Source organism: Penicillium atrosanguineum, assembly GCF_028827265.1.
Source record: "Penicillium atrosanguineum strain IBT 20685 chromosome Unknown utg000005l_segment0_segment0, whole genome shotgun sequence".
In the NCBI taxonomy this organism is placed as follows: Eukaryota; Fungi; Ascomycota; class Eurotiomycetes; order Eurotiales; family Aspergillaceae; genus Penicillium; species Penicillium atrosanguineum.
In genome coordinates, this window is record NW_026623137.1 from 2184273 (window position 1) to 2207322 (window position 23050).

The window sequence follows — 23050 nt, forward strand, 5'->3', positions numbered from 1 at the left end:
ACGCCAGTCCACCGCAGTCATCACAAATATACAAGAACTCTGTCCAATCAAGTCTTCTGCTCCTCCACAAACTTCAATGCCTCCTCGCGTGACACCACGTCGATCGTACTAGCCTTCTGCCGGAAACTAACACCGTAGCACTTCTCCGCCACGTGCAACATCTCTGGTCGGAAGGTGGTACAGATAAACTGCCCGTTGGTCGAGTCCGAGATGGACTGCAGCATCTGCGCTACCGCGGTACGGTACTGTGCGTCCAGGTTGGCGTCGATCTCGTCGAATAGGTAGAAAGGTGCCGGGTCACAGGCCTGGATGGCGAAGACGAGGGCCAGAGCGCAAAGACCTGTTGGGAATTAGTTTGTAGATCGCAAGTAATGAAATTGGGGGCTTACTCTTCTGTCCACCACTCAGCTGCTGGATGCGCTGTTGCTCATCGTGCTTACTGTTGAAGCTCACGCTGATACCGACGCCGACGTAGTTTTCCACACTCTGCCGAGCCTCCTCGTCGTCCGAGTCAACGTCATCTTCCGGCCGGGCGGTACGGTCCGTCTTTCGTTGAATGATCAGCCGACCGCGACCGGCCGGGACGAGTTTCTCGAAAACGTTGGCGAACTCGCGGGAGACTTGCTTGAAGGTTCGCTCGATCGCTTCGTCCTTGCGGTGATCCAGAACGGAGATCAGATCGTCGATGGATTTCTGAGATGCGTCTAGCTCTTCGCGACGCGTGGTAAGGGTCTCACGTTGCTTGGTGAAGCTGTTGTACTGTTCGAACGCCTTCTTGTTTACGTGCGAGTACTTCTTCAGAGCCTCGTTGGTCTTATGCAGCTTTTTCACGACTGCATTAGAGTCCGTGCTCTTGTATTTGGTGAATGCCTCATCGGGAAGCACACCCAGGTCACGGATGTTGGAAGCACATTCGGCAGCCTGCTTGGTGAGTGCAGCCTTCTTCTGCATGCTCTTCTCCATACGGCGTTGGTGCTTCTCAATGGATCGGGCCAGGTCCTCCATCTCGGCGCGAGTCTCGGCGTTACGCTGTTGCAGGTCATTGACCCGAATGCTAGCCTTCTCAATCGAATCGTCAAGCTCTTTAAGACGGCCATTGAGCTTCTCAAGCGCCTTGCTGAGACGCTTCTGCTCACGCTGAGTCTCCTTCAGGTTACCCTGAACCTCCTCTTCAGCCATATCCAGATCCCTGTTCACAAGCTGGTCAAGGCGAGGGTTCAAGTTCTCGCGAAGTTCAACCTCCAGCACCGACTTGCGAGCCTCGAGCTCGCTACGCTTGGTCGAGACCTCCTGGTATTGGCCACGGAGCTCCCGGACTGTGCCGCTGAGCGATTCCAGCGTGGCCTCTTCCTCGCTCGTAAGAGCCTTCTGGAATGGTGACAGCATTTCAGCCTGGAAGGCATTGACCTGATCATTAAGGGCGGCGAGGTTGGATTCGACGTTGCGTAGAGCCCGTCGCTTGGATTCCAAGGTGTCATTCTTGTTCTGCAAAAGATCGCGCTTGCTTCTCAATTCTTGCCTCTGAGGACCGCTGCTATTCTGCATCTGCTGTCGTTGTTGCTCGAGTTTCTGCAACTCACCGAGCGCCCGGGTGATGACCTGATCAAGCTTTTCCAGCTCTTTGCGAATCTCCGTGCCACGGCTTTTCTTAGTCTCAAACTCGTCTCTCCACCTCGCAACGTTCTTGACGGCATCGAGGCGCGAAGCACGAGAGTCGTGGAAACCACCGGTCAAGGCACCGCGCTTGTCGGATCGGTCACCCTCGGGGGTGATGGCATTGACGCCGTGGCTGCGGGCATACTGTGAGGCAACCTGCAGGTTGGGGCAGATGATAGTCTTCCCGAAGACGTGCTGGAACGCCTTGTCATAGGCCTGGTCATACTGCAGCTTCTCAATCATGGGGATAGTATCACTAGCTCGGGGCATGTTGAACGGCTTGGATCGAAGACGGTTCAATGGCATGAAAGTAACGCGGCCGGCCTTCTCCTTTTGCAAGATCTCCAAGACAGTAGTAGCAGTCTCATCTGTGTCGACAACGTAGTGGAAAAGACTTTGACCAGCGGTGACTTCCACGGCGGTCCGGTACCTATCATTGACATCGAAAAGCTCGGCCAAGGTACCGTACACACCATCGAGATTGTGTTGGCGCTTGATCCTTCGCACGGCAGCGATTCCGCGGCTGGTGTTGTGGTCCATCATATGAGAGAGACTGCGTTCCGCACGTTCCATCTCCGAGGATGCGCTGTTTAGGACTGAATCGAGTTTTGCTTCCTCTCTCCAGAGTTCCTTTCTCTGATCCATCAAACGGTCTCTCTCATCCTTGGCGCTCTGAACCTGCTGGTCCATGTCCTGCATATTATCACCGCGGCCGTCAATTTGTTGGCGCAAACGAACTGTCTCCGGCTCAAGCTGACCGATCTCGGTTTCAAGATCCTTGATGTCTTCCTGTGTCTGAGTAACGACATTTTGGACGTTACCAATGGATCTGTTGCTTTCGCGAATTTCCATCTGCAGCCACTTGTCACGCTCGGACTTGTTTTTGAATCGCGAGTTGCGGCCTTGTTTGGCGTACAACCGTTGACGCGATGTCTCCGCCTCAGTGAGGCTGCTTTTGAGAGCATCTTCTTCATTTTTGTGTTGATTAAACGTTGGCAAGATACTTTCAAGCTCTGATTCACGCTCATCAATGGCTTGTTTCACGGAGTTCAAGTCGGTATCGTGGCGAGACTTGAGCGCTTGAGCAGCAACCTGGTTGTCGGAGAGGGATTTGGCCTGGAGTTCGATCTGAGCAAGGGCCTTTGAGGCTTCGCGGCGCTCATCCTCCATTTGAGACTTGTCAACCTTGAGGAATTCGATCTGTTGACGGCACTCCGCGATTTGTGCATCGATCTCAGCCATGGCCTTTTCGCCTTCGATGAACTGGTCACGGTTATTGTCCGCGTCCTCAACGCCGTTCTGTCGTGCTTCCTCCAGGTTATCGAGCACGTTGGAAATCTCTTGCTGTTCGCGGGAGTAGATGGTGTACTCGAGACATCGGCGTTCCTTGTCCTTGTCCTGATAGCTCCGGAGTTCATCCTTTTCCTCCTCAAGCTCGGCTAGGCGCTCATTAATGTAGTCTAAAAGTTCATCAATCTTCGCACGCTTGCTGTTTGTCTCATGCATGATCTTGAGGGACTCCGCGCGGCGTGCTTCGTATACTTGTGTACCGGCGACCTCCTTCAGTAGTGTCAAACGCTCGGAATCTTTCATATTGGTCAACGCCGTGACTCGACCCTGAGGAACGATGTAGTAAGGGTTCGATCGGGAGAAGCCGGCAGACTCGAGGAGGTTCATGACATCGTTCTTCGTGGCGTTCTTGCGGTCGAGGGTGTATTCGTCTTTCTTAATACCGATGGTACGGCGGAGGACAAGCTCGGGCTTGCCAGTGGGGAATCGGTCGTCCGAGTTATCGAAGATGATCTCAACATAGGCCGACATCACGGCTGAGCCTGATCCTTCCTACTCGACGTTAGTCAAAGAAATACACCCATGTTGCGAATTAACATACGTGAAGTAAAGCCTGGCGCTCCTCTCGGCCCAAGTGGGTGTAGGCATCGCTGAGAACGAAGCGAATGGCCGCGAAGAAGTTACTCTTACCCGAACCATTGCGCCCGACGATGACATTGTGTTTGGGAGAAAAGGGCTCAATGACTGTCTGATCCTTGTAGCTGTAGGTTAGAAGTCAGCAGGTCATTCATTGGAGCTGTATAGCTGATGAAGGTATATGTCGTACCTCTTGAAGCCTTGGATGATAATCTGCTTGACATACATCGTGAAAAGACACGCGCGACACGAGGATCACAAGGAACAACGCATTCGGCGGCCAGCACGAAGAGGCAAAGAGTGTAATCAGGAATTCCCTGACTGTGAGAGTCGTTGAATACTCTCAGTGGAAAACCAGCTGTGAATGGGATGCCAATTTGTCGCGACGAGGAGACTACGCGAAATCAGCGCGTCTCGTTCCTGAGGGCGCGGGGTCCTGACTAAGCACAACCGTAGCCAGGCGGGTCCACAGTAAAAAAAAGTGCCCGCGGTCCTCGATTTTGATTTTTTTACATCAACGATAACGACAAGTATGAGTACGTCTGAAACCCCTGTTCAGGCCTCAGGCCTGGCTGATGGTCTCGCTCCGTCCCATACCTACGTGCCAAACGAGGGATACGTCAACCCTGAGGGCACAGACTCCGCTGAGGCGGGGCAAGAATCCACCGAGCAGTACGATGAGGATGAGGAAGACGAGTACTACGACGATATCTTCGAGGAGGATCTCGATACCGAGGACTTCCAGTCTTCTGATCCCTCCGATCTTACCAAGGCCTACAACCGCCAGCGCAAATTAAACGACGCCGCCGCCGATACGAACGTCCCCAGATGGCAATACCCTAAGACCAATACCCAGAAGCCTACAGTCAACACATACGCTTCTGTCGATGATCAAGTCAAGTCTCTGACTCGCCATGCCACAAAGATCAAGCTGGATGACCAGCAGTCTGGGTTCTCGGGCAGTGGTGGAAACCGTGGAGGAGATCGTGCGGATCGTGCGACATCAGAGCAGGTGTTGGATCCCCGCACCCGTATGATTCTGCTGCAGATGATCAACCGTGGCGTTGTCTCTGAGATTCACGGCTGTCTGTCCACCGGAAAGGAGGCAAACGTTTACCACGCTATGTCTATCCCCGACGAGGACGACGCCAGCTCAATTCACCGCGCCATCAAGGTCTACAAGACTAGCATCTTGGTCTTCAAGGATCGTGACAAGTACGTCACTGGCGAGTTCCGTTTCCGCCAGGGATACAATAAGAGCAACAACCGCGCAATGGTCAAGGTCTGGGCCGAAAAGGAAATGCGAAATCTGCGACGAATCCACGCCGCCGGTATCCCCTCTCCCGAGCCCATTCAGCTCCGTCTGCACGTTCTCGTCATGGGCTTCCTAGGCAGCTCGAAGGGTATTCCTGCTCCCCGTCTGAAGGACGCTACGATCATCGCCGATGATCTCGAGGCCCGCTGGCGTGAGCTCTACTTTGAGTTGATGGGTTATATGCGTGTGCTCTACCAGGTCTGCCGCTTGGTTCACGCCGATCTGAGTGAGTATAACATTCTGTACCACAAGAAGCGTCTTTACGTCATCGATGTCAGTCAAAGTGTTGAGCACGATCACCCTCGCAGCTTGGAGTTCCTGCGTATGGATATCAAGAACGTTAGCGACTTCTTCCGTCGCCAAGGTGTTGATATCTTGTCTGAGCGCACTGTGTACCAGTTCATTGTGTCTCCTCAAGGTCCCACTGATATCACCGCTGGAAACGCGGAGATGTTCGAAGCAATCGAGAAGCTCTATACTGCTCGCGAGGAGTCCGGTGCCACTGAGGAGACCGAGGAGCTTGACACCGCTGTCTTCCGTCAGCAATACATTCCCCAGACCCTGGAACAGGTATACGATGTTGAGCGTGATGCTGAAAAGATCCGTGACGGTTCTGGCGCCGATCTGATCTACGGAGACTTGCTTGCAACCGGCAAGGCCAAGTCCACACCTGCTGGTGCTGATGTCGCCGAGGACGAATCCGATGCCAGCGGCGGAGTGTCAGTATCAGGTTCTGACACCGGTGACAGTGATGAAGAGGAAATCGATCCCTTCGCGCCTAAGCCCCCTCGTGGCAAGCGCTTCCAAGACAAGGATTCCAAGCACGAGCACAAGGCCAAGGTCAAAGAAGAAAAGCGAGAGCAGCGCGCAAACAAGATGCCCAAGCATCTTAAGAGAAAGCTTATCTCTTCTTCGTCAAAGAAGAAGAAATAGACTGCGCGATTGCTTTCGACATTCTTCGCATGGTTATGGGCTCTACGATATCTTCTCGAACGTTTCTGCCATGATTTGATGATAAAATGCATATAGGGATGGAGCATTGGATATATGATACCTGGGTTAGACCAAAAAAATTCAGTTATACACAACTTCAACTTTACAGTAGGGGATTGTAGAAAGTAGATAGCTTGAAGGATTTCTACAGATCCGAAATGTTACCCATCAGCGCTCTCTTTGGAAGTCATGCCTATCCACAGCACGACAGAGTCGCAGACGGTGCTTACATCGTCCACAAAATGGAGAGTATGCATCCGACAGATGGAAGGTCGTACCAATTAGCTTTCATCACTTGGGTGCTAGATATAGTAAATTAAACTGCACCAATTGGTATGCAGCATAAATCTGAAAAGAGTTCGCTCTGTAGCAAAGAAATACCATTCATGGAACGTCAACGCCAGCGTTTGAGATTCACATCGAGCGGAACGTGGATAACGGCGCCGCAATTAGAAGAAATTACCACCGCGCGCTTTCAATCGTTCATAAGCCTGCTCAACCATATCTTTCGGTAAATCGGGAATAATCTCGCCATTGGCGTTGTCATCCACTGCGCCCGCCTTGGGCTCAGGGCAAGTCTCAGCTCCAGTCTGCTCGGGATCCTGTTCCTCTGCAAGTGCTGGAAGCTGACCACCCGAAACACGAAGGAATTCGACCTGCATGGGTGCTCGGCCGATACCAGGCCATATATCGGATGGGAGAAAGTCGCCTTGCTCGACGCGGAAAGCTTCGCGGGCTGCGACATCCTCGTCGTGGAGCTGATTTAACTTGCGTTTGGTATCGTGGAGGACTTTCTCGACGCGGGCGCGAACATGAGCTCGCCGGGCCACTTCGAGGATTAGACTGTCGTAGGCATTTAAAAAGCCTTCGTACAGGGAGTGAAGGTCGGACAATTCGCCGAGACCGGAGTTGATGCGCTCGTTCTCCTCGTTCCAGACCTGCGTGAAGTTGTGTGCCTGGGAGATATACCGCGGTAGTCGTTTTGACGCGAGAGTGGAGAGATGGCGGTGGACATCGAGTGTGGCATTTGAGACTGAGAGTAGTGCATCACGCTGCACATTAACTTGTTCATGTATGGATTCCATTTCGCTGATGCGATCTTGAATTTCCATAACCACGTCCTCGGCTTCAAGGGCATCTTTCATCAATACACTCACCATCTCCTGGTATTCCTGATCTGACATTGGATCAAGGGGCGCGTTTAGGTTCGCGTTGATCTCTTCGCCGATATTGGGTATTCCGTCACCGCTGGCTTGGACTTCGGCAGGCATGTCGCCCGTAATGGAACGAGCGGCTGCGCCTCCACCCTCCGTGTGCTTCACTGCCGTAACGCACAGGTCAAAATGGCAGACTAGGGATTCTAGGAGGCTGGCCATTTCCTGTGCATGTGTTTCAAGTGACTGCAACATACCCGGCATCTCTGACAATGCGAGCAGATCAGAGTCTGACACCGAAGCCGATGAGGTCGAAGATGCCGACGCGCGAGAAGAAGCCATTTTGGTAGCAGAGCGGTAGTGTCGGAGAGCTTGTTTGATGGAGGCAAGCTCATCGTCAAATGCCCGGTTAGAGGTGTCCAGATCTCCGCGCGCAGTATTAGTGCGGTCTATGGAGTTTTTCATCGCCCCGTGTAGCTCCTCAACCCCACGTTCGTCCACGAAGTCGTGCAGACTTCTTGATTCTTCATCCTTGGGGCGAAATGATGCATCGACGATCGTCTCACGGAGAAGGTCAAGAGTGTTTCGCAACCTCGCATCGGCGGCATCCAAGCTCCCCAAAGCTTCCTCAAACTCGTGCCGACCACGGGATGAGATCTCTTCCACCTCGGCCCGAACATTGTACAACAGTCTGAGCTGGGTATTCAGTCCACGACGCAGGAAGTTGGTTCGGGAGGAGGAGACGACGCTTTCTTCGAGAGCAGAGCGGGAGGCAGTGACGATCTCGTTGGCGCGCCAGACATGGTTGATGGAGGAGAGGGAACGTTTTGCGGCTAGTAAGTGGGAGATGAGAGTTTCCAGTTGAGGCATGGACTTTTGCTCGGTAGGTTCGTCACCACGCTCCGAGATGGATGATGACGATGATTGAGAAGACGCCATATCGGAAGAATCTCTGGTGGTCGCCGGGAAGAACTAGGTACCGATACGGGAAAATGCTTGATGCGGTTGCGGTTTGTCGTATCTGAAACGGACTACGGCACACAGAAGGACCTAGTGAATGAAGCGGAAGATCCTAAAAAAACGAAACATTTAGTACCGGCTAGGTTGACACGGAGTAGATTATCGAGTCCAAGACACGCCCAAGGCACATTGTCAGGAGCTCGGGTATAGAGGCCCGATAAGCCATAGCTAGGTGGTAGGCCAGGACTGGGGAACAAGCACCAGCTGCAAGATAAGTCACTTTGGAACCAACTCACCTATAGTCAGGGACAAGTGCACAGCACAAACGCGATGGTGCAATCCCCGGTTTCCCACATAGCCGGGATGATGTGCGAATAAGTGGAGACCTCAAGGTCCTACAGTGCATACAGTAGGGAAATGTCGGTCTAGACCGGAAGGAAAAGGAGCCCCGTAAGATCCCCGATCACATCATTGATGTGCTTGAAAGCGGAGATGGCGCAATGTCAGTGATGTGCTCGAAGGCGGTGAAGGGGAAGGCTTGACACATTTGCTTGGCATTAGCCAATGGTTCGAGAAAGCACGCAACGGAGGCGAACTGAACTGCCTTTGCTCACACGCCAGAGTTGATTGATCCGATTGTGCAATCGTCTTTCAGGCCACGGACTCTCAGTATATGAACTCGACCTGTGCCCTTGGTTCCCAACTTTCACTCTCCAACCTCTCGCCACCCATCCCTTATCGCTACGAGATCTGCCAGGGTACTCACCCACTACCCCAGTGGCGCTAGGCCCAACACTGCAACCTTGGTGGATTCCGGGAACAGATTGAAGATCTACTCCTCGGGTCTAATCCAACGCTGAAAGATCTTGCATCCCACCCAATTCACACCTCGAGACCACATTTCCACGAATACCCAACGACCCACGCTTATCGCCCTCCAACACCGGACGAGACTGTCGTCTGGTGATAGCCACATTTTTTCTGTCAGCCAGGCGTCTCTTGCCTTTCATGGAGCAGAACACCCAGGCGTCGTCCGGATCGCAGGATTTTGTCGATACTTTGCTGAGTGCGGGACGCGGCGAATCGAATGCCGATGTCAAGCGCGCTCAATCCGACGAGACCAACGAAATGAAGGATACACAACGCCCTGATGATGCATCCGATACCCTTTTGCAACTGGCAAGACAGAACGTTGAGCCTTTCCTGACCAAGTATCACCCTCGCCAATACGCCCCGTTTCGCTCGCAGGATGGCACGCCTGAGATCCCTCGGACGGTGAACGCAGGCTACTGCTACCGCCACCAGCCGGATTCCAAGTGCAGACGACAGGCCGATGAGCAGTCCATGCGCCAGCTGCAAACCGAACTTGATACCCTTCCGCAAAGTGACCAGCAAGGCATTGCCCATGTTTGGTCACTTTTCTCTGCCGCGCCGGCCAAGCAGCGCAAGCTAATGCTTCAGGGCATTTTGGCCCAATGCTGCTTCCCCCAGCTATCCTTCATCTCCGCCAGCGTTCGCGAACTGATTCGAATCGATTTCCTTACCGCCCTTCCTCCCGAACTTTCCTTCAAAATCCTCCGATATCTCGACACTGCCTCTCTTTGCCGCGCCGCGCAGGTCTCTCATCGCTGGAGAGCCCTTGCTGATGATGATGTTGTATGGCATCGTATGTGCGAGCAACATATCCGTCGCAAGTGCGCAAAGTGCGGATGGGGTCTTCCTCTACTGGATCGCAAGCGTTTGCGCGAATCGAAGCGCGAAATCGAACTTCGAGCTACCAATTGGGGAAATGAGTCCTCGAAACCTCTTGGTGACGGAGCGCCGAATGGAACTTGCTCAGATGTTGAAATCACGGTGAATGGCAAGCGCAAGATCGATACAGACGACCAGAGCTGTGCTATGATCAAGCGTCACTGCAAGTCACCAGCTTACAAACCTGACCCGAATGACGACTACTTCAAGACCCGATACCGCCCCTGGAAGGACGTCTATCGAGATAGATTTGTGGTTGGCATGAACTGGAAGCACCGTCGTTGTTCGGTCAAGGTTTTCCGTGGTCACACCGACAGTGTGATGTGTCTGCAATTCGAAGATAACATCTTAATGACTGGCTCGTATGACTCTACGGTCAAGATATGGGACATGGAAAGCGGTGAAGAGTTGCGAACTCTCCGCGGTCACACTACTGGTGTCCGTTGCCTTCAGTTCGATGACACCAAATTGATCACGGGCAGTCTGGACCGCAGCATCAGAGTATGGAACTGGCGTACCGGAGAGTGTCTCTCCAAGTACAATGGCCATTCCGAGGCAGTTATTGCGCTGCACTTCGATGCGACCCTTCTTGCATCTGCCTCCGTAGATCGGACTGTCAAGATCTGGAATTTCAAGGACAAGTCTACGTTCATTCTTCCCCATCCCGAAGGTGTCAACGCAGTCAAAATCGATACCGCCTCTCGCACTGTCTTGACTGCCTGCGATGATGGTGCAGCTCGCCTTTGGGACCTCGATACCAAGCAGTGTCTCAGAGTTTTCCACAACCACATCGGTGCAGTGCAGCAGGTCATTCCCCTGCCTCGCGAGATCGAGCTTGAGAGCCATCTGGATGACTGCGAGAATGATCACACGTCCCTCAAAGATGGCGATACCGTTATCAACGCTCTTTCTCCTCTTCTGGAATCGAAGTCTTTGTCTGTGCAGCCATCCTCATTTGGCTCATCATTTGACCAGGACCAGGACCGCCAGGAACCCCCACGGTACATCATCACTAGCGGTGTTGATGCTACCATTCGCCTGTGGGAAACCAACACCGGCCGATGCCTCCGCACCTTCTTCGGCCATCTGGAGGGCATTTGGGCTCTCTCTGGTGACACTCTGCGCATCGCCTCTGGCGGCATGGACCGCATGGTCAAGATCTGGGACCCACGCGTCCCGACCTGCCAAGACACATACGAAGGCCACTCTGCGGCGGTCAACTGCATCGGTCTTAGTGACAGCCGCTTCATCACTGGTGGCGACGACTACCACGTCCGCATGTACGACTTCCGGGCTTGAATTCTCTCTACGCCTTCCCTGGTGTTCACACTCCTCTCTCAGCCCTTCCGCCATCCTGGGCCTACCATTTTCTTGCATATTATAATTTTTCGAGGCGCTTTTTTTGATGCTCGGATACCCTGGCGCTTTTTAAAGGCGCTTTCCCAAATATTGGATCTTCATGTAAACTAGGAAATACTCGGTCACCGTGGAATTCCTTCGATCCTTGCATAACAGGCGCCCAAATGTGATTTACTACTCACAATCTTCTGTTGGCTCTTATCTCGAGTTTCTGGCTCAGCTGTTAATACAACATTGTGAATTTTTCTCATAACTTCTTTTACACGCTTCTCCTTGCTAGTCCCAGAGCCGCGACATTTGTGTAACCAACACCGAAGCCGGTCGGATAAAGTATCCAACAAATAGTTTTTGTGCATAACATCAATAATGAGATTCCATCCAACAGCCAGTATGTAAGAATGGCGCTGCAAGAAGGTGCGGATGTTAGTCCACGGTCAACCTGAAACCACCAGGCCGAATCGGTCACCAAGGAACAACTATTCCTAAATGTTCATATACTAGCCCCGAATAATGACCCAACATTCTCTGCTTGGAAAGGGTCGATCATATCGAGCATCGGAGGTTCTGATCTGTTGCCATAAATCTTTTACTGTCTTTTCTCGAGTCTCACTTTCCTTCATCCTTCATATCCTTGCTTCAACATCATCTATTGCTTCACATTACGCCACTATATACTCCTTTCAAGCACATTACAAGCTCGCATCGAGCATGTTCGGAAAAGAAGAATGCGTTCTTGAAAGCCCTTCCCCTGCCTATCTAGGCGCTGCTTATTATGGCGAGGACTGGAAACCAGGCCGTGAGTACCCTCCACAAGCACAACTAGATCTTACGCAAAGTTGATTATACACAGCAATTGACGAGGGACATGTCGCGACCAGACTGACTGAAGATCGTAAAGCAGTCGTGAAAAGCATAATCCCGGGGAGGGTTCGTCCGAGGAAAGACTGCTGGGCAGTTATCTTGTCAACGCCGCTGAAGAGCAAGATCCTCTGGGCCGCGATACTGGGCACATTTGTTGGCATTGTCGTCTACTGCATCCTGACATATCCTAGCCAAATGGCCAAAAAAAAGGAGTTGCAAGCCAAATCCCGGTTACTGCAACATGAAGCGTTGCGTCTCAACGCAACACTGAGCAACATAACAATGCCCAACTGTACAGCGTTGGTTGTGCTTCAGGTCGCTCCCAATCTCGCTCGATTCTGGGAGGATTCGTCCACGGTTGTGCCGGCTACCACCGTAATTCCGACTACTGTGGTGTCAGTTTCTAGGTCAGCTACTGCTGACGGGGAGGTGCATGGCGGTTTCATTACTCGGGTTCGCTCAGAGACTGACGGAGGTTCGACAACTCGAATTCCCAAGTATTAAAAGTGGTTGTGATAAGAACACACCAAGAGGCACGTCGTTCTCCTGTTATGCCGAAATCATCTCCCTTTTCTATGGATTTGAATAGGTTGAGAGCTGCTGACTGAAGAAGGAATACTCTGTCTCACGTTAATGCCATGTGGACGTTTCGACTTACTCAAAAACGTCATTTTTTAATGTTTCATTCACTTTACTTCTACGTTTGGGAGTTCTACGGACGTTGAATCTTGATTACTACAAGCTTCCAAGTTGGCTGCTATTTCTTATTTCATTGTTGTCTGGTGGTGGTGTTGTTGCTCTCACTTTACTATCACAGTGGCTTCTTTGATATTCAATTTCACATTTGTGGTTGAGGTGGAGATTTTCTGAGTAGGGACAGTTTCATTAATTCTGTGTATTTCGTAAGATATTGAGTGTCGATAGTCCTGGTTCTTAGGACGAGCTCCTGAACACGAAGCGCCACTCGCTCATGCTTTTTTCCAACATTTTTATGTAGTGGCTCGTGTGGTTTACGGACCAGAAAAGTGTTGTCTTCTGCACATATCATACCAACTCTTCCCGCTGGCCTTTCTCATCTTAACTTTGCATCCTTCCACGAATGATCATTCGGTTTATTGCATACATATCTGGGCAACATTCGCAGTGTGGCGAGTCAAAGTGAGTGATTTCACCTCCTCAAGAGCGCTCCCCAAGTCAGGCGTTGTCACGCCGATGACCCCCAAGTCACCCCATACTACTACAGCCTTAGAACACCAACGAGCTCATCGGCCCCGATTCTATCATTTTTGACTACAGGTATCACGATACTGAGAAAGGTTCATGTGGGAATCGGTCCCACGGGCAACACTTGATTTGCAGTATGAGATTTGGCTATTCACGCAGGTGACCTTCGCTGATCTTTTTTCCCTAAAGCCACCCCCAAGCCTCACCAACAAGCGACTAGTGTGGCCAGACCCCGCGACTATGGAATACACCATTGAAAGGTTTCAGCGAGCAGTCAAGGCCTTCTCTCAACCTCAAGGGTCGCAAACCCAACCTCATGAACCAGCATCTCTCATCGAATCCAATTCTTACTACTACATGCGACACCGAGACAAAGCTAAGTTTTCCACCATGGGTCAGGCGTGGACTGACAACGACATTACCGAAACATACGATCCCATTGAAGATTCACCTCATTCCAAGCGCAAGCGAGGATCTGGGCGAAGATGTGACAATTCATCTAGATCACGGAAACGACACCAAAAATTCTCTCCAGAATCCCCTGAGAGCAGAATTGAAGAAGAAGAGCAACAGAATAGAGAGGCCAAAGAGAGTTACGATCTCGAGAAAGAATTTCTCCTCTCATCGCCCTTCGACTACAACCTTCGTAGTCGCAAGAAGCCAAAAAAGACCTACGTGAAGACTGTCAAGATGAACTACGAGACTGATGCCGGTGGGCCGGATCTGTCTGATACATCCCATTCCCACGGCGCCTGTCTTGCGTGCCAGGAGCTTGAGATCGAGTGCTCCCTCACCAAAGATCCTTTCTACTATCCCTGCCAGAATTGTAGACAGGACAAGCTCGAATGCAAGCTTGACCCTCCTGCTCTCTGGAAACGCACATGTGAGGGCTGCAAAAAGCATAGAGAGCCATGCTCTTACAGCTCCGGGGACTATGATCATAGTCAGCCGTGTCGCTGGTGCTTTCGACATGGATTCGACTGCATCGTGGGCCCAGCCAAGAGACAGCCACCCTGTGCTGCGGGTCAATCTCAACACTCTCATCCACCGACGGTCATGCAACTTTCTCAGCAAAATATGGAGCAGCCCACCGAGAATCTCTGCGAGGCCAGCTCGAAACATTTAGATGTCACCGATCTTGCTCATGGACCCAGCGAGGATGCTCGTCCTAAGGGCTTAGAGGAACATATCAAGATGCCACCTGAAAGCGATGCGGAGTCTGACATTACTCTTCCGAGCAAGATCTCCATTATTACAAGATACACCTCGACCCCAACCACAAATCCATCTTGGACCTCTGAGGCTACCCCCAGCCCTGATAGCCGGGCTTTTCAGCCTCCGAACAGCCTGCCACATTCACTGACGGTCTGGCATGAGATTCCCACCGATGGATCCGAGCCTTGCGACTGGTGCTACAATTTTGCTTATGGCATTGCGGGATATGAGCCATTGCGCCCCGAGCTCACCGGTGTCTACCACGACCCATGTACTGGCCAACGATATACATATACAGATAGGAGGGAGCCAAGTCGCATGTGCATCAACTGCACCATAGATCGAGTCGCCATTCTGGATTGTGCCCACAGCAAAATCGAACCTTTGCCTGGTCTTCCGCTGAACAAGCTTGAGGTTTGTGCGGCGTTTGAAGAACTCGCTGAAGCTTCGCTGGGCCTTAAGGAAGGATCAATGCACGCCGGAAAGCCATTTCCCTCTCCCGGATACCCATGGTGCAGCATCTGTCGAGAGCCTGCCTCATACCAATGCACAGGTCCCCAAGCCATGAACAACAACAAATTGTCCTTCGAAGGATATATCCCTGCCGTTCGAGGCTGTTGTCTACGGCTTTGTGACTATTGTGCCCACTATGCCAAGCTATACCGTGGTGACCTTGACGCGGTGAACAAGCGTGGAGAAGAAGACCCCAACAACAAGATCGAGCTCCGTGCTGACGTTGCATTCATTCTGAAGCGTTCTCCTGGGAATGAGTTCAAGCACCTGGCTGGTGTTCAGTAACGGAACTGTCATAATATATCTGCATTCTGGGTCTTCTGCTATTGTATTTAATTGTGGTGAGCCACTTCTTTCGAGATACCTGGTTCTCTTATCGACTATACTTACATGGCTTGCATCTGTCTATACCATCCAGATAGTACTATCATCTTGACGCGTGTCGCACCTCCTCTGGAAGCAGCTTGTATCATTCATAGCATTGCGTCCGCAAGGGGCCTAGATTGAGCTTCCAAATCCATCACAAGCTATAAGTAGTTCACTCCATAGTTAGTGTTGTTCGTTGACCAGCTTCAATATGTTCAATATTCAATAGCTCTACCTACACTGGTTCAACGCCATTTTAGGGTTCTCCACACCTAGAACAGTTCCGCACACTCTTTCCAGCGGTGCGGTAGTACCATAACCTTTCTTACTGGAAACCCTTCTCCTTATCCATCTAATTCGCTTCTCTTTTCACCTTGCACTCTTTTCGCATCTATTTCTTGTCAGTTCCCGTGGTAAGCTCGCCACCAAGGAAAATAGGGCTTTTCCCCGACCCGGAACACTAATTTCTGCCCGACAAAAAATCGGTAAGGGAATTTTTTTCTCCGCTTCGACCTTTGAGCAGGTGTGGAGAGCCCTGTAGCGACATCATCCCCATTTCTTATTTCATCTCCTCGAGCTGCCACGCGACGTGCGCAGCTCACCGTCACGACGTCTCCTCAAAAGCGTCGTAAGGTTTCTCCAGAGTGCCCAGGAGAGCCACGACGTCACGGCCAATCTGAGCCTCCGCCAGTCCATCCTTTGCCACCAAGGCGCTCCTCGTCTGCCTCGAATCCTCGGAGCAGCGCCTCTTTGTCTCCTCCTCGTTACGTGCCCGCCCACCTCCAGCCCCACGTTTCCGGCAAGTCCAAGCCCGGTGCTCGCTCGCCTACACCCGCGACCGCGACCGCCGGACTGTCCCTCTCGAGCGAACATTCCGATATGCCCGACGCACGCGATGACACCCCTCATGGCGAGGGGCGCTCACCTTCCCCGGGCGAGAAGCGCCCTGCGTCCGAGATTGATACTGATCCGGAGGGCGGCGTGAGCATGGACACCACGGAGGATAGCTCTACCCCGAACATCGACGACCAGGTCGCTCAGATCTCTATGCTGATGCAGCAGCCCCCGCGGGATGGCCAGAAAGGTTATTTGATCTCTTCATCTTGGCTGAAGAAGATCCTTGCGCGGAGCAGCACTCACGCCGACAAAGCCGACAAGGAATCGTTGCAGAGCGAGCTAGGCCCAGTTGACAACTCGGACATCATCCTCGACCTCGGCCCGCTGAAGCGCGACTTCAAGGATGAGAAAGGTGACCATTTCGTGCCTCTACGCCCTGGTCTGCAACTCAGCGAGGATTACGAGGTTGTTCCGCAGGAGGCCTGGGATCTCATCATGAAGTGGTACGGCCTTGCTGACCAGTCGCCCGTCATCGTGCGCTATGCACACAACACCAACCCAGAAGGCGTTGAGAACATCCTCTACGAACTCAACCCTCCCATTTACACTATTTTCAAGCTTTCCAATCCCGCGGCGGGAACTACCCCCCAAGTCCTCCGCGAGAAGAACCTCCCGCCAGCCAAGGTATTGGCAGCCCGCGACACCCGCTACATGAAATGGTTGAAGGAAGCTAAGCAGCTTGCTGGTATTGAGATGGCGAGCAAGGTTCGCGTATGGAAAATCATGGGGGGCATCCCCAGTGCCGAGCCCTCCACCGCGACTACCCCGGCTGTCTCTCGCACCGCTTCTCCTGCACCTACCTCGGCCCTAATTTCAAACCAGCACAAAAGCCTGGTTCTTGATCTTAGCACGTTCTCTGCCTTGAACGAATCCAGTCGCGAGAGAATCGATATTCAAGACCAGACCAACAATGCCAATTACAACGGCAAGATGTCTATGAGCATGGCTGGCTTGATCGGTACCGATGTGGTTGTTCTGGAAGAGCAGGTTGCCGGGTCCAAGGGCGGTAAGTGGGTGTCTGAGGCCTCACACCAAGCACTGCAGCGTGTCGGTCTTTCTGTGGAGAAAGCTGAAAAGCCTGAAAAATCCAAGAAACAGCTCGCCTCCGCTACTGCTGCTACCACCTCTACCGCCAACAGCCCGGCGACCAGTGGCCGATCGAGCCCAGTTTCTGAGATCCCCCGCGGCCGGAAGAAGGGTGGTCGCCCGATGGGCCTTACTGGTCTCTCAAACCTTGGCAATACCTGTTATCAGAACGCCGCTACTCAGTGTCTTCGAGCTGTCGAGGAATTGAGCTACTACTTCATGAGTATGTCATGGTTGAGATACGCCGAAATTGACTGATACTTATTCCATTCTGCAGGCAACGCGCACAAAAAGGAGCTGAACCACAACAACCCCCTCGGACACAAGGGTGTACTCGCCAAGTCTTACGCTGATCTCATCCAATCTATTTATGTCGAGCCGACACCGTCATCGGTCACCCCCAACCGATTCCGGAACACGATTGGACGGTGCAATCCGGTTATGTCTGGTTTCGAGCAGCATGACAGTCAGGAGTTCCTGATGTTCCTTCTGGACGGTCTGTCGGAAGATCTTAATCGTATTCTGAAGAAGCCATATATTGAGAAGCCTGACTCTACCGATGAAATGGTTCGCAACAGGAAAGCGCTCGAAGAGTTTGCTGCGAAACAATGGGATATTTACAAGGCCCGCAATGACTCTGTAGTCTGCGACCTTTTCGCCGGCATGTACAAATCAACACTGGTTTGCCCCGATTGTCATAAAGTCAGCATCATCTTCGATCCTTTCAGCAATTTGACCCTCCCCATCCCGGAGCCTCAAATTGTGTTCAAGCAGATTGTCTACATGGCACTCGACAAGCCTCCCGTGGCTTTCACAGTTGAGGCTAATAAGAGCCGCCCCGTTCTGGATTGGCATAAGTCGGTTGCCACGCGGAGCGCCCGCGATATCGATGCCAGCAGACTGATCTCCGGAGATGTAATGGGTTCGACTTTCTTCCACGTTCATGAAGAGCCCCATGTCTCGTACGACCAACTTGGTATCCGACAGGATGATAAGATCACCTTTATGGAGCTGGATTCTCCCAAGGAGGAATCCATTCTCATTCCCATTTTCCACCGAAAGAATGATGTCAACCAATACACTAAGCGGGCCAAGAGAACGCCTTTTGCTACACCGACTATCATTTCTATCACTCGCCAGGAATCTCAGGATTTGGCCGCCATCTACCGGAAGATTCTGCGGCATGTTGCCACTATGACCACCCGCGACATCCTCAACGAGACCCAACCTGAATCTGCCCAGGGTCAACAGACTCCTGAAGATCTCGACACTGTGGTGATGACTGAGGACGATGCCCAGTCTGTTGACTCCAGAATCAAGACATCATCCGTCGAAGGAGAAGACAGCATTGTGGATGTTTCTATGCAAGACGCGGCCCAGACTCCCAGTGCTACCACCGATGACACCGATGTCGCCGATGCACCTCCGGCTCACCCTCTGGCCAACGTCTTTGCACCTGGTCTCTTGAATCTCTTCGATGTCCGGGTTGTGCCCCAACGCCCACGCCAGAGTGGCACAATCCCCGATGGACACTCGCTTGACACAGCCAAGCAATACCAATCCCTGACGACTCGGGCCAGGGACGTGAACAAGTCCAACGGCTCTGCCGACGACAACAGTGATGAGTATAGCGATACCGATGGTTCTGGCAGTGAATCCCACGGTGCCTCTGCTTGGGGCTTGGTCAAGCAAGGCGAGGCGATTGTTCTTGACTGGAACGACAATGCCAGAGACGCTCTGTTCGGTGGTAACAAAAAGAAGGATGATCTTCGAGGCGCTGCTACTTATACTGATGCCAACATCGAGATTCCCAGGGATCCTGAGATTATCGCTCGCCGTGCCCAGGTCGACTCGGACAAGGCTAAGGGTACTACACTCGACCAGTGCCTAGATGAGTTCAGCAAGGTTGAAATCCTTGGGGAGAATGACGCTTGGTACTGCCCCAGCTGCAAGGGCTTTGTTCAGGCCAGCAAGCAGTTCGAGCTGTGGTCGGCCCCCGATATCCTTGTGGTGCACTTGAAGCGCTTTGGTAGCCTGCGCCGAAAGCTGACTACCAAGGTTCGCTTCCCAGTCACTGATCTCGACTTGACTGACCGAGTCACCGGCCCTGAAGATGGGCGATCACTGAAGTACGACCTCATCGGTGTCGATTGTCACACTGGTGGCATGGGCGGTGGACATTACTATGCTCACGCCAAAAACTTCATCACAGGTGAATGGTGCAATTTCAACGGTAGGCTCCTCCCCACCCTTATTTTCTGTTTTTATCATGTGTTCTAATCCTATGCAGACAGCTTCGCCCGCGTCATCGACGATCCCGAGGATGTGATTACTCCGCAGGCATATCTTCTGTTCTACCGCCGCCAGAGTTCCGAGCCTCTTGGCGGACCTGAACTGCAGAAAATTGTTTCTAAGTACCGGAAGAGGCTGGACGAGCCTGACATGGAAATTTCGCGCGAACCCTCTCCGTCGGGGGACCGCCAGCGCCTCGGCGGCTCGCCCAATGGATCGTCGAGCGGCTCAGCCGGAGCCGAAGCAACTCGCCCATCCGCCGATGATGAAAGTTCGCAGTCCTTGGACACGATGCTCGCGCAGCCATCGTGGTCTTTTGATCGTACCAACAATTCGCCCTCCTATGGAGAGGCCACCGTCAACGACGCGGACGCCGATCTGTTTGGAGATAACGACAGCACCGTTGCTGTTGGAGATGGAAACTCGGAGGCTGATACCCGTCTCGGCGATCTCAGCTCCCGCCCAGCCTCCATCCAGGAGGGTTCTTTCGAGGACGTCCCTCCTCCCCTTCTTGGGGACGACTCCGATGATGAACTACCCGTTGTTGAATTGCGCGTTGGTGAAGACGTTAAAATGAGCACCGATGCTTGAAATGGTCGTTGGTAAGGGTGTATGTGGTGATTTCTTGCATCTGGTGATGCACAATTTCTTGGGCGAACTGGCGTTTTTTCATGGAAATAAAAAAGGTGTCTTTTCGTCCAACTTATGACTTGACATGGGAATGTCAATTTAATGCATTCTGATTTCATGTCATTTTTCTCTGGCGGTCCTGCCAGACACGTGTGATGACTTTTCTTTATCTTTTGTCTTCAGTAGACATCTGGAGAATGCGCATTGCATAGGGAATTGCATAGACTGGCTAAAGCCTTCGATAAAATGGAACTGCCTTGGTCCTAAACCCTTTTCCGAATGTATTCATCTTTGTCCTATCGTTATTTTCCATTCCTTTCAATCTTGTAATGGAAGCCAATTGACAGCCATATAATACTTTGGGAGATATATCATACTGAATCAGTCTAAAACATTTATTAACAAGGCAAAGAATTGGGCAATCAGCAGCTTGGAGGCTCGACGAGGGCGGTCTGACCATCCTTTCATAGTGGGCGCGGTGCGTAGGGTAGATATTGAGCTTACAATGAACAAGCACCGCACGGGATTCTTCATGATATTGAGGCAATAATTCAACGCTGTGCAATCATCTGACGCCTGACCTACGCTCAGGATCAGCCAACACGAGGATGTTTCATTGGAAAAGGCAAAAGCCCGCTTGCGGACAGAAAAGAGGCTTCAGGTTGCCTTGGATTGGAGCATTCATCAACTCAATCTGTAGACCAGCGGGTCGTTAGACTTAGTAACCGATCTCAAAAATTTTAACACTGCGAACACAGATGTGATCATAACTTATCACAGACCAACCATTCCAAGGACTACATCAAGGCCCCGAGGCACGAAAACGAGTTAAGTGTCAGATGTTAAGACACATATACTTAACTTGGACCTTCCTACAGGGACCAACACTCATTATTTACGCAAAAATCCGTATCTCGCAGACGATATGATGAATCTGACGCCTTAGAAGGACTGTGTCATCAGGCATGTCTAGCAATTGTGGGTGTTGCCATATTTTTCAAGTTTCAGTTCAGAGCTTTTTTCCCCCTGGGCACGCCCGGAATGCGTATAGATTTCATGGAGACCTATATTTCTACCAGCTTCTGGATCCAAATGTACTTTGATCGAATAGAACTCTTATGATCCAGATACATAGATGTTATGTTCTACTTTACCAGATCTAATCAATCGTAGCACGGGCATACAGATCTCTCATCGACATTCCTGCACATATGAGATATTGAGACTGCTTTTACATACTTGGATAACCATGGTATGAGCACTTGTTGTAACATTTTGTAGATTGTGAATTACGACGAAAGTAAGTCGGTGAAGACAAGACTAATCAGAGCATTTGTGAGAATCGAGCTGCCTTGATCCTTCCTTTTGCGGAGATACCCATCTTCGTCTCATGTTTCCTCCCCCTTCGATTCCACCAACTTCAGTCATGTCAACACCTGAATCTCCTGCACTTGCTGGCAAGGTCAGTGGTTATTTTGCTTCCCCCCGTCCCTCACTGCCAGGCTCTTGGGGGGTCAGAAAGCCCATCCGAGTGAAGCTAAGCCTAAGCCCACCTGAGATCAAAGCAGAAATCTACGATGAGAATATACTCTTAGCTCCAAAAGCACCAAACGATCCAAGGCCTGATTACTCTTCCTATCTTGACCATTGTTCCACTCCCACTCCTGCTCTCGCTCCACGGTGTTCGAATCATTCAGATCTGAAACGAAGTCGCATCGACATCCCCTGTGAAAGCGAAATCAGTGCCCTGGACATTGGGCCAGGCCTCACACAGTCTCATTTGAAAGCTGCTGGTCTTCCAAGAGCCATTCAGGCTCCCCAGGCTGCACGAACGGGGTTTATGCGATCGATTCCCGTGGCCGCTCGCTCAAGCTACTTAGAAGCTATGAGTGCTCCAGAGAATGTTAAACTCCGCATTTCTGATCTTGACTCAGAGACACTCACTTTAGGTAGTTCATCGACTAGCCCTGAACCATTTCCAAAACGTGCCCGTCAAGGAGATGCAATGAATTCGCTTCCCTCTGATATCCGTCATCCACAGCCAACACAACCACACAAATTCCGACACTATGACGTTAAGGCCTTAGAGTTCGAGGCAGTCACATTCAGTAGCGGCATATCAAAAAATCTTGAAACCTTTCATCAAGAACGTCGCCGGAATGTCGTGCGTCATCTCCTTGGACAGAGTCGTCGTGTATGGAAGAAGAGGGTCATACGGGAAAGTGATCACCCTGGGCTCGGTTACGGCAGCGGATTCGATGTGGACCTCGAATTCAAAGACAGACATCTTCATCATGCGATCAATCTGGATCCTCAGACTAGTGATACGTCTCTTTCCCAGCCACGGCCCCCTCAGGCTATTCCGCCCCGGAATGTCAACGATCCATATCCCGATATCTACACTGCGGCTACGGATGACTACAACTGGTCTCAGGAGGTTTACAAACGGTTGGAGGATGACGGGAAAGAGCTCGATGAGCAGGAGGCTCGGCTGGATGAGGCTCAGCCTGGCGGAGACAAGATGGCCGATGATCATCCGATTGAGGATCAAATGGATGAAGACCAGATGGATGGAGAGCTTTTGACTGCGTGGGCCTGAACTACGCGGTTCGGCAAGCGGCTGACGATCATCATTAAATTGCGGGAATTTCCATCCTTATTGACTTACATATACCCGGCATGACTCAATGCAAGCTTCCCGAAATATTCATCATGTTCACTGCATGATGTGGCACACCTCGGCGGTCATGCTCACTGCTATTCTGCCCCTGCATCTTAAAGATACCCCAGTTTCCAAAGACATCATGAAATGGTTAACTCTATCATTCTATCTAACCGCCTTTCGGTAAAA

The 23050-nt window shown here is 51.7% G+C and overlaps 8 protein-coding genes across 8 annotated transcripts; 5 read left to right on the forward strand and 3 right to left on the reverse strand.

The window, feature by feature from the left end:
• Window positions 1–47: 47 nt before the first annotated feature.
• Window positions 48–3810, reverse strand: N7443_007067 (chromosome segregation protein SMC; the record flags this gene model as incomplete). The annotated part of the gene is made up of 4 exons (XM_056887123.1): window positions 48–340; window positions 390–3498; window positions 3548–3707; window positions 3773–3810. The coding sequence occupies 4 exons, from the start codon at window positions 3808–3810 to the stop codon at window positions 48–50; spliced, it is 3600 nt and encodes a 1199-aa protein (XP_056740772.1).
• A 304-nt stretch (window positions 3811–4114) lies between these two features.
• Window positions 4115–5830, forward strand: N7443_007068 (serine/threonine-protein kinase RIO1; the record flags this gene model as incomplete). The annotated part of the gene is made up of 1 exon (XM_056887124.1): window positions 4115–5830. One exon carries the CDS (start codon window positions 4115–4117, stop codon window positions 5828–5830), a length of 1716 nt encoding a protein of 571 aa, XP_056740773.1.
• Window positions 5831–6339: 509 nt separating this feature from the next.
• On the reverse strand, window positions 6340–7983 carry N7443_007069 (autophagy-related protein 17; the record flags this gene model as incomplete). Its single annotated transcript, XM_056887125.1, has 1 exon — window positions 6340–7983. The coding sequence occupies one exon, from the start codon at window positions 7981–7983 to the stop codon at window positions 6340–6342; it is 1644 nt and encodes a 547-aa protein (XP_056740774.1).
• A 1029-nt stretch (window positions 7984–9012) lies between these two features.
• Window positions 9013–11055, forward strand: N7443_007070 (F-box/WD repeat-containing protein; the record flags this gene model as incomplete). Its single annotated transcript, XM_056887126.1, has 1 exon — window positions 9013–11055. The coding sequence occupies one exon, from the start codon at window positions 9013–9015 to the stop codon at window positions 11053–11055; it is 2043 nt and encodes a 680-aa protein (XP_056740775.1).
• A 768-nt stretch (window positions 11056–11823) lies between these two features.
• N7443_007071 (uncharacterized protein) lies at window positions 11824–12480 on the forward strand (the record flags this gene model as incomplete). Its single annotated transcript, XM_056887127.1, has 2 exons — window positions 11824–11911; window positions 11966–12480. 2 exons carry the CDS (start codon window positions 11824–11826, stop codon window positions 12478–12480), a joined length of 603 nt encoding a protein of 200 aa, XP_056740776.1.
• Window positions 12481–13296: 816 nt separating this feature from the next.
• On the forward strand, window positions 13297–15213 carry N7443_007072 (putative C6 finger domain protein; the record flags this gene model as incomplete). The annotated part of the gene is made up of 1 exon (XM_056887128.1): window positions 13297–15213. The coding sequence occupies one exon, from the start codon at window positions 13297–13299 to the stop codon at window positions 15211–15213; it is 1917 nt and encodes a 638-aa protein (XP_056740777.1).
• A 960-nt stretch (window positions 15214–16173) lies between these two features.
• Window positions 16174–20160, forward strand: N7443_007073 (putative ubiquitin-specific protease UBP12; the record flags this gene model as incomplete). Its single annotated transcript, XM_056887129.1, has 3 exons — window positions 16174–17500; window positions 17555–19510; window positions 19568–20160. 3 exons carry the CDS (start codon window positions 16174–16176, stop codon window positions 20158–20160), a joined length of 3876 nt encoding a protein of 1291 aa, XP_056740778.1.
• Window positions 20161–22318: 2158 nt separating this feature from the next.
• On the reverse strand, window positions 22319–22735 carry N7443_007074 (Maltose/galactoside acetyltransferase; the record flags this gene model as incomplete). Its single annotated transcript, XM_056887130.1, has 1 exon — window positions 22319–22735. One exon carries the CDS (start codon window positions 22733–22735, stop codon window positions 22319–22321), a length of 417 nt encoding a protein of 138 aa, XP_056740779.1.
• Window positions 22736–23050: the final 315 nt, after the last annotated feature.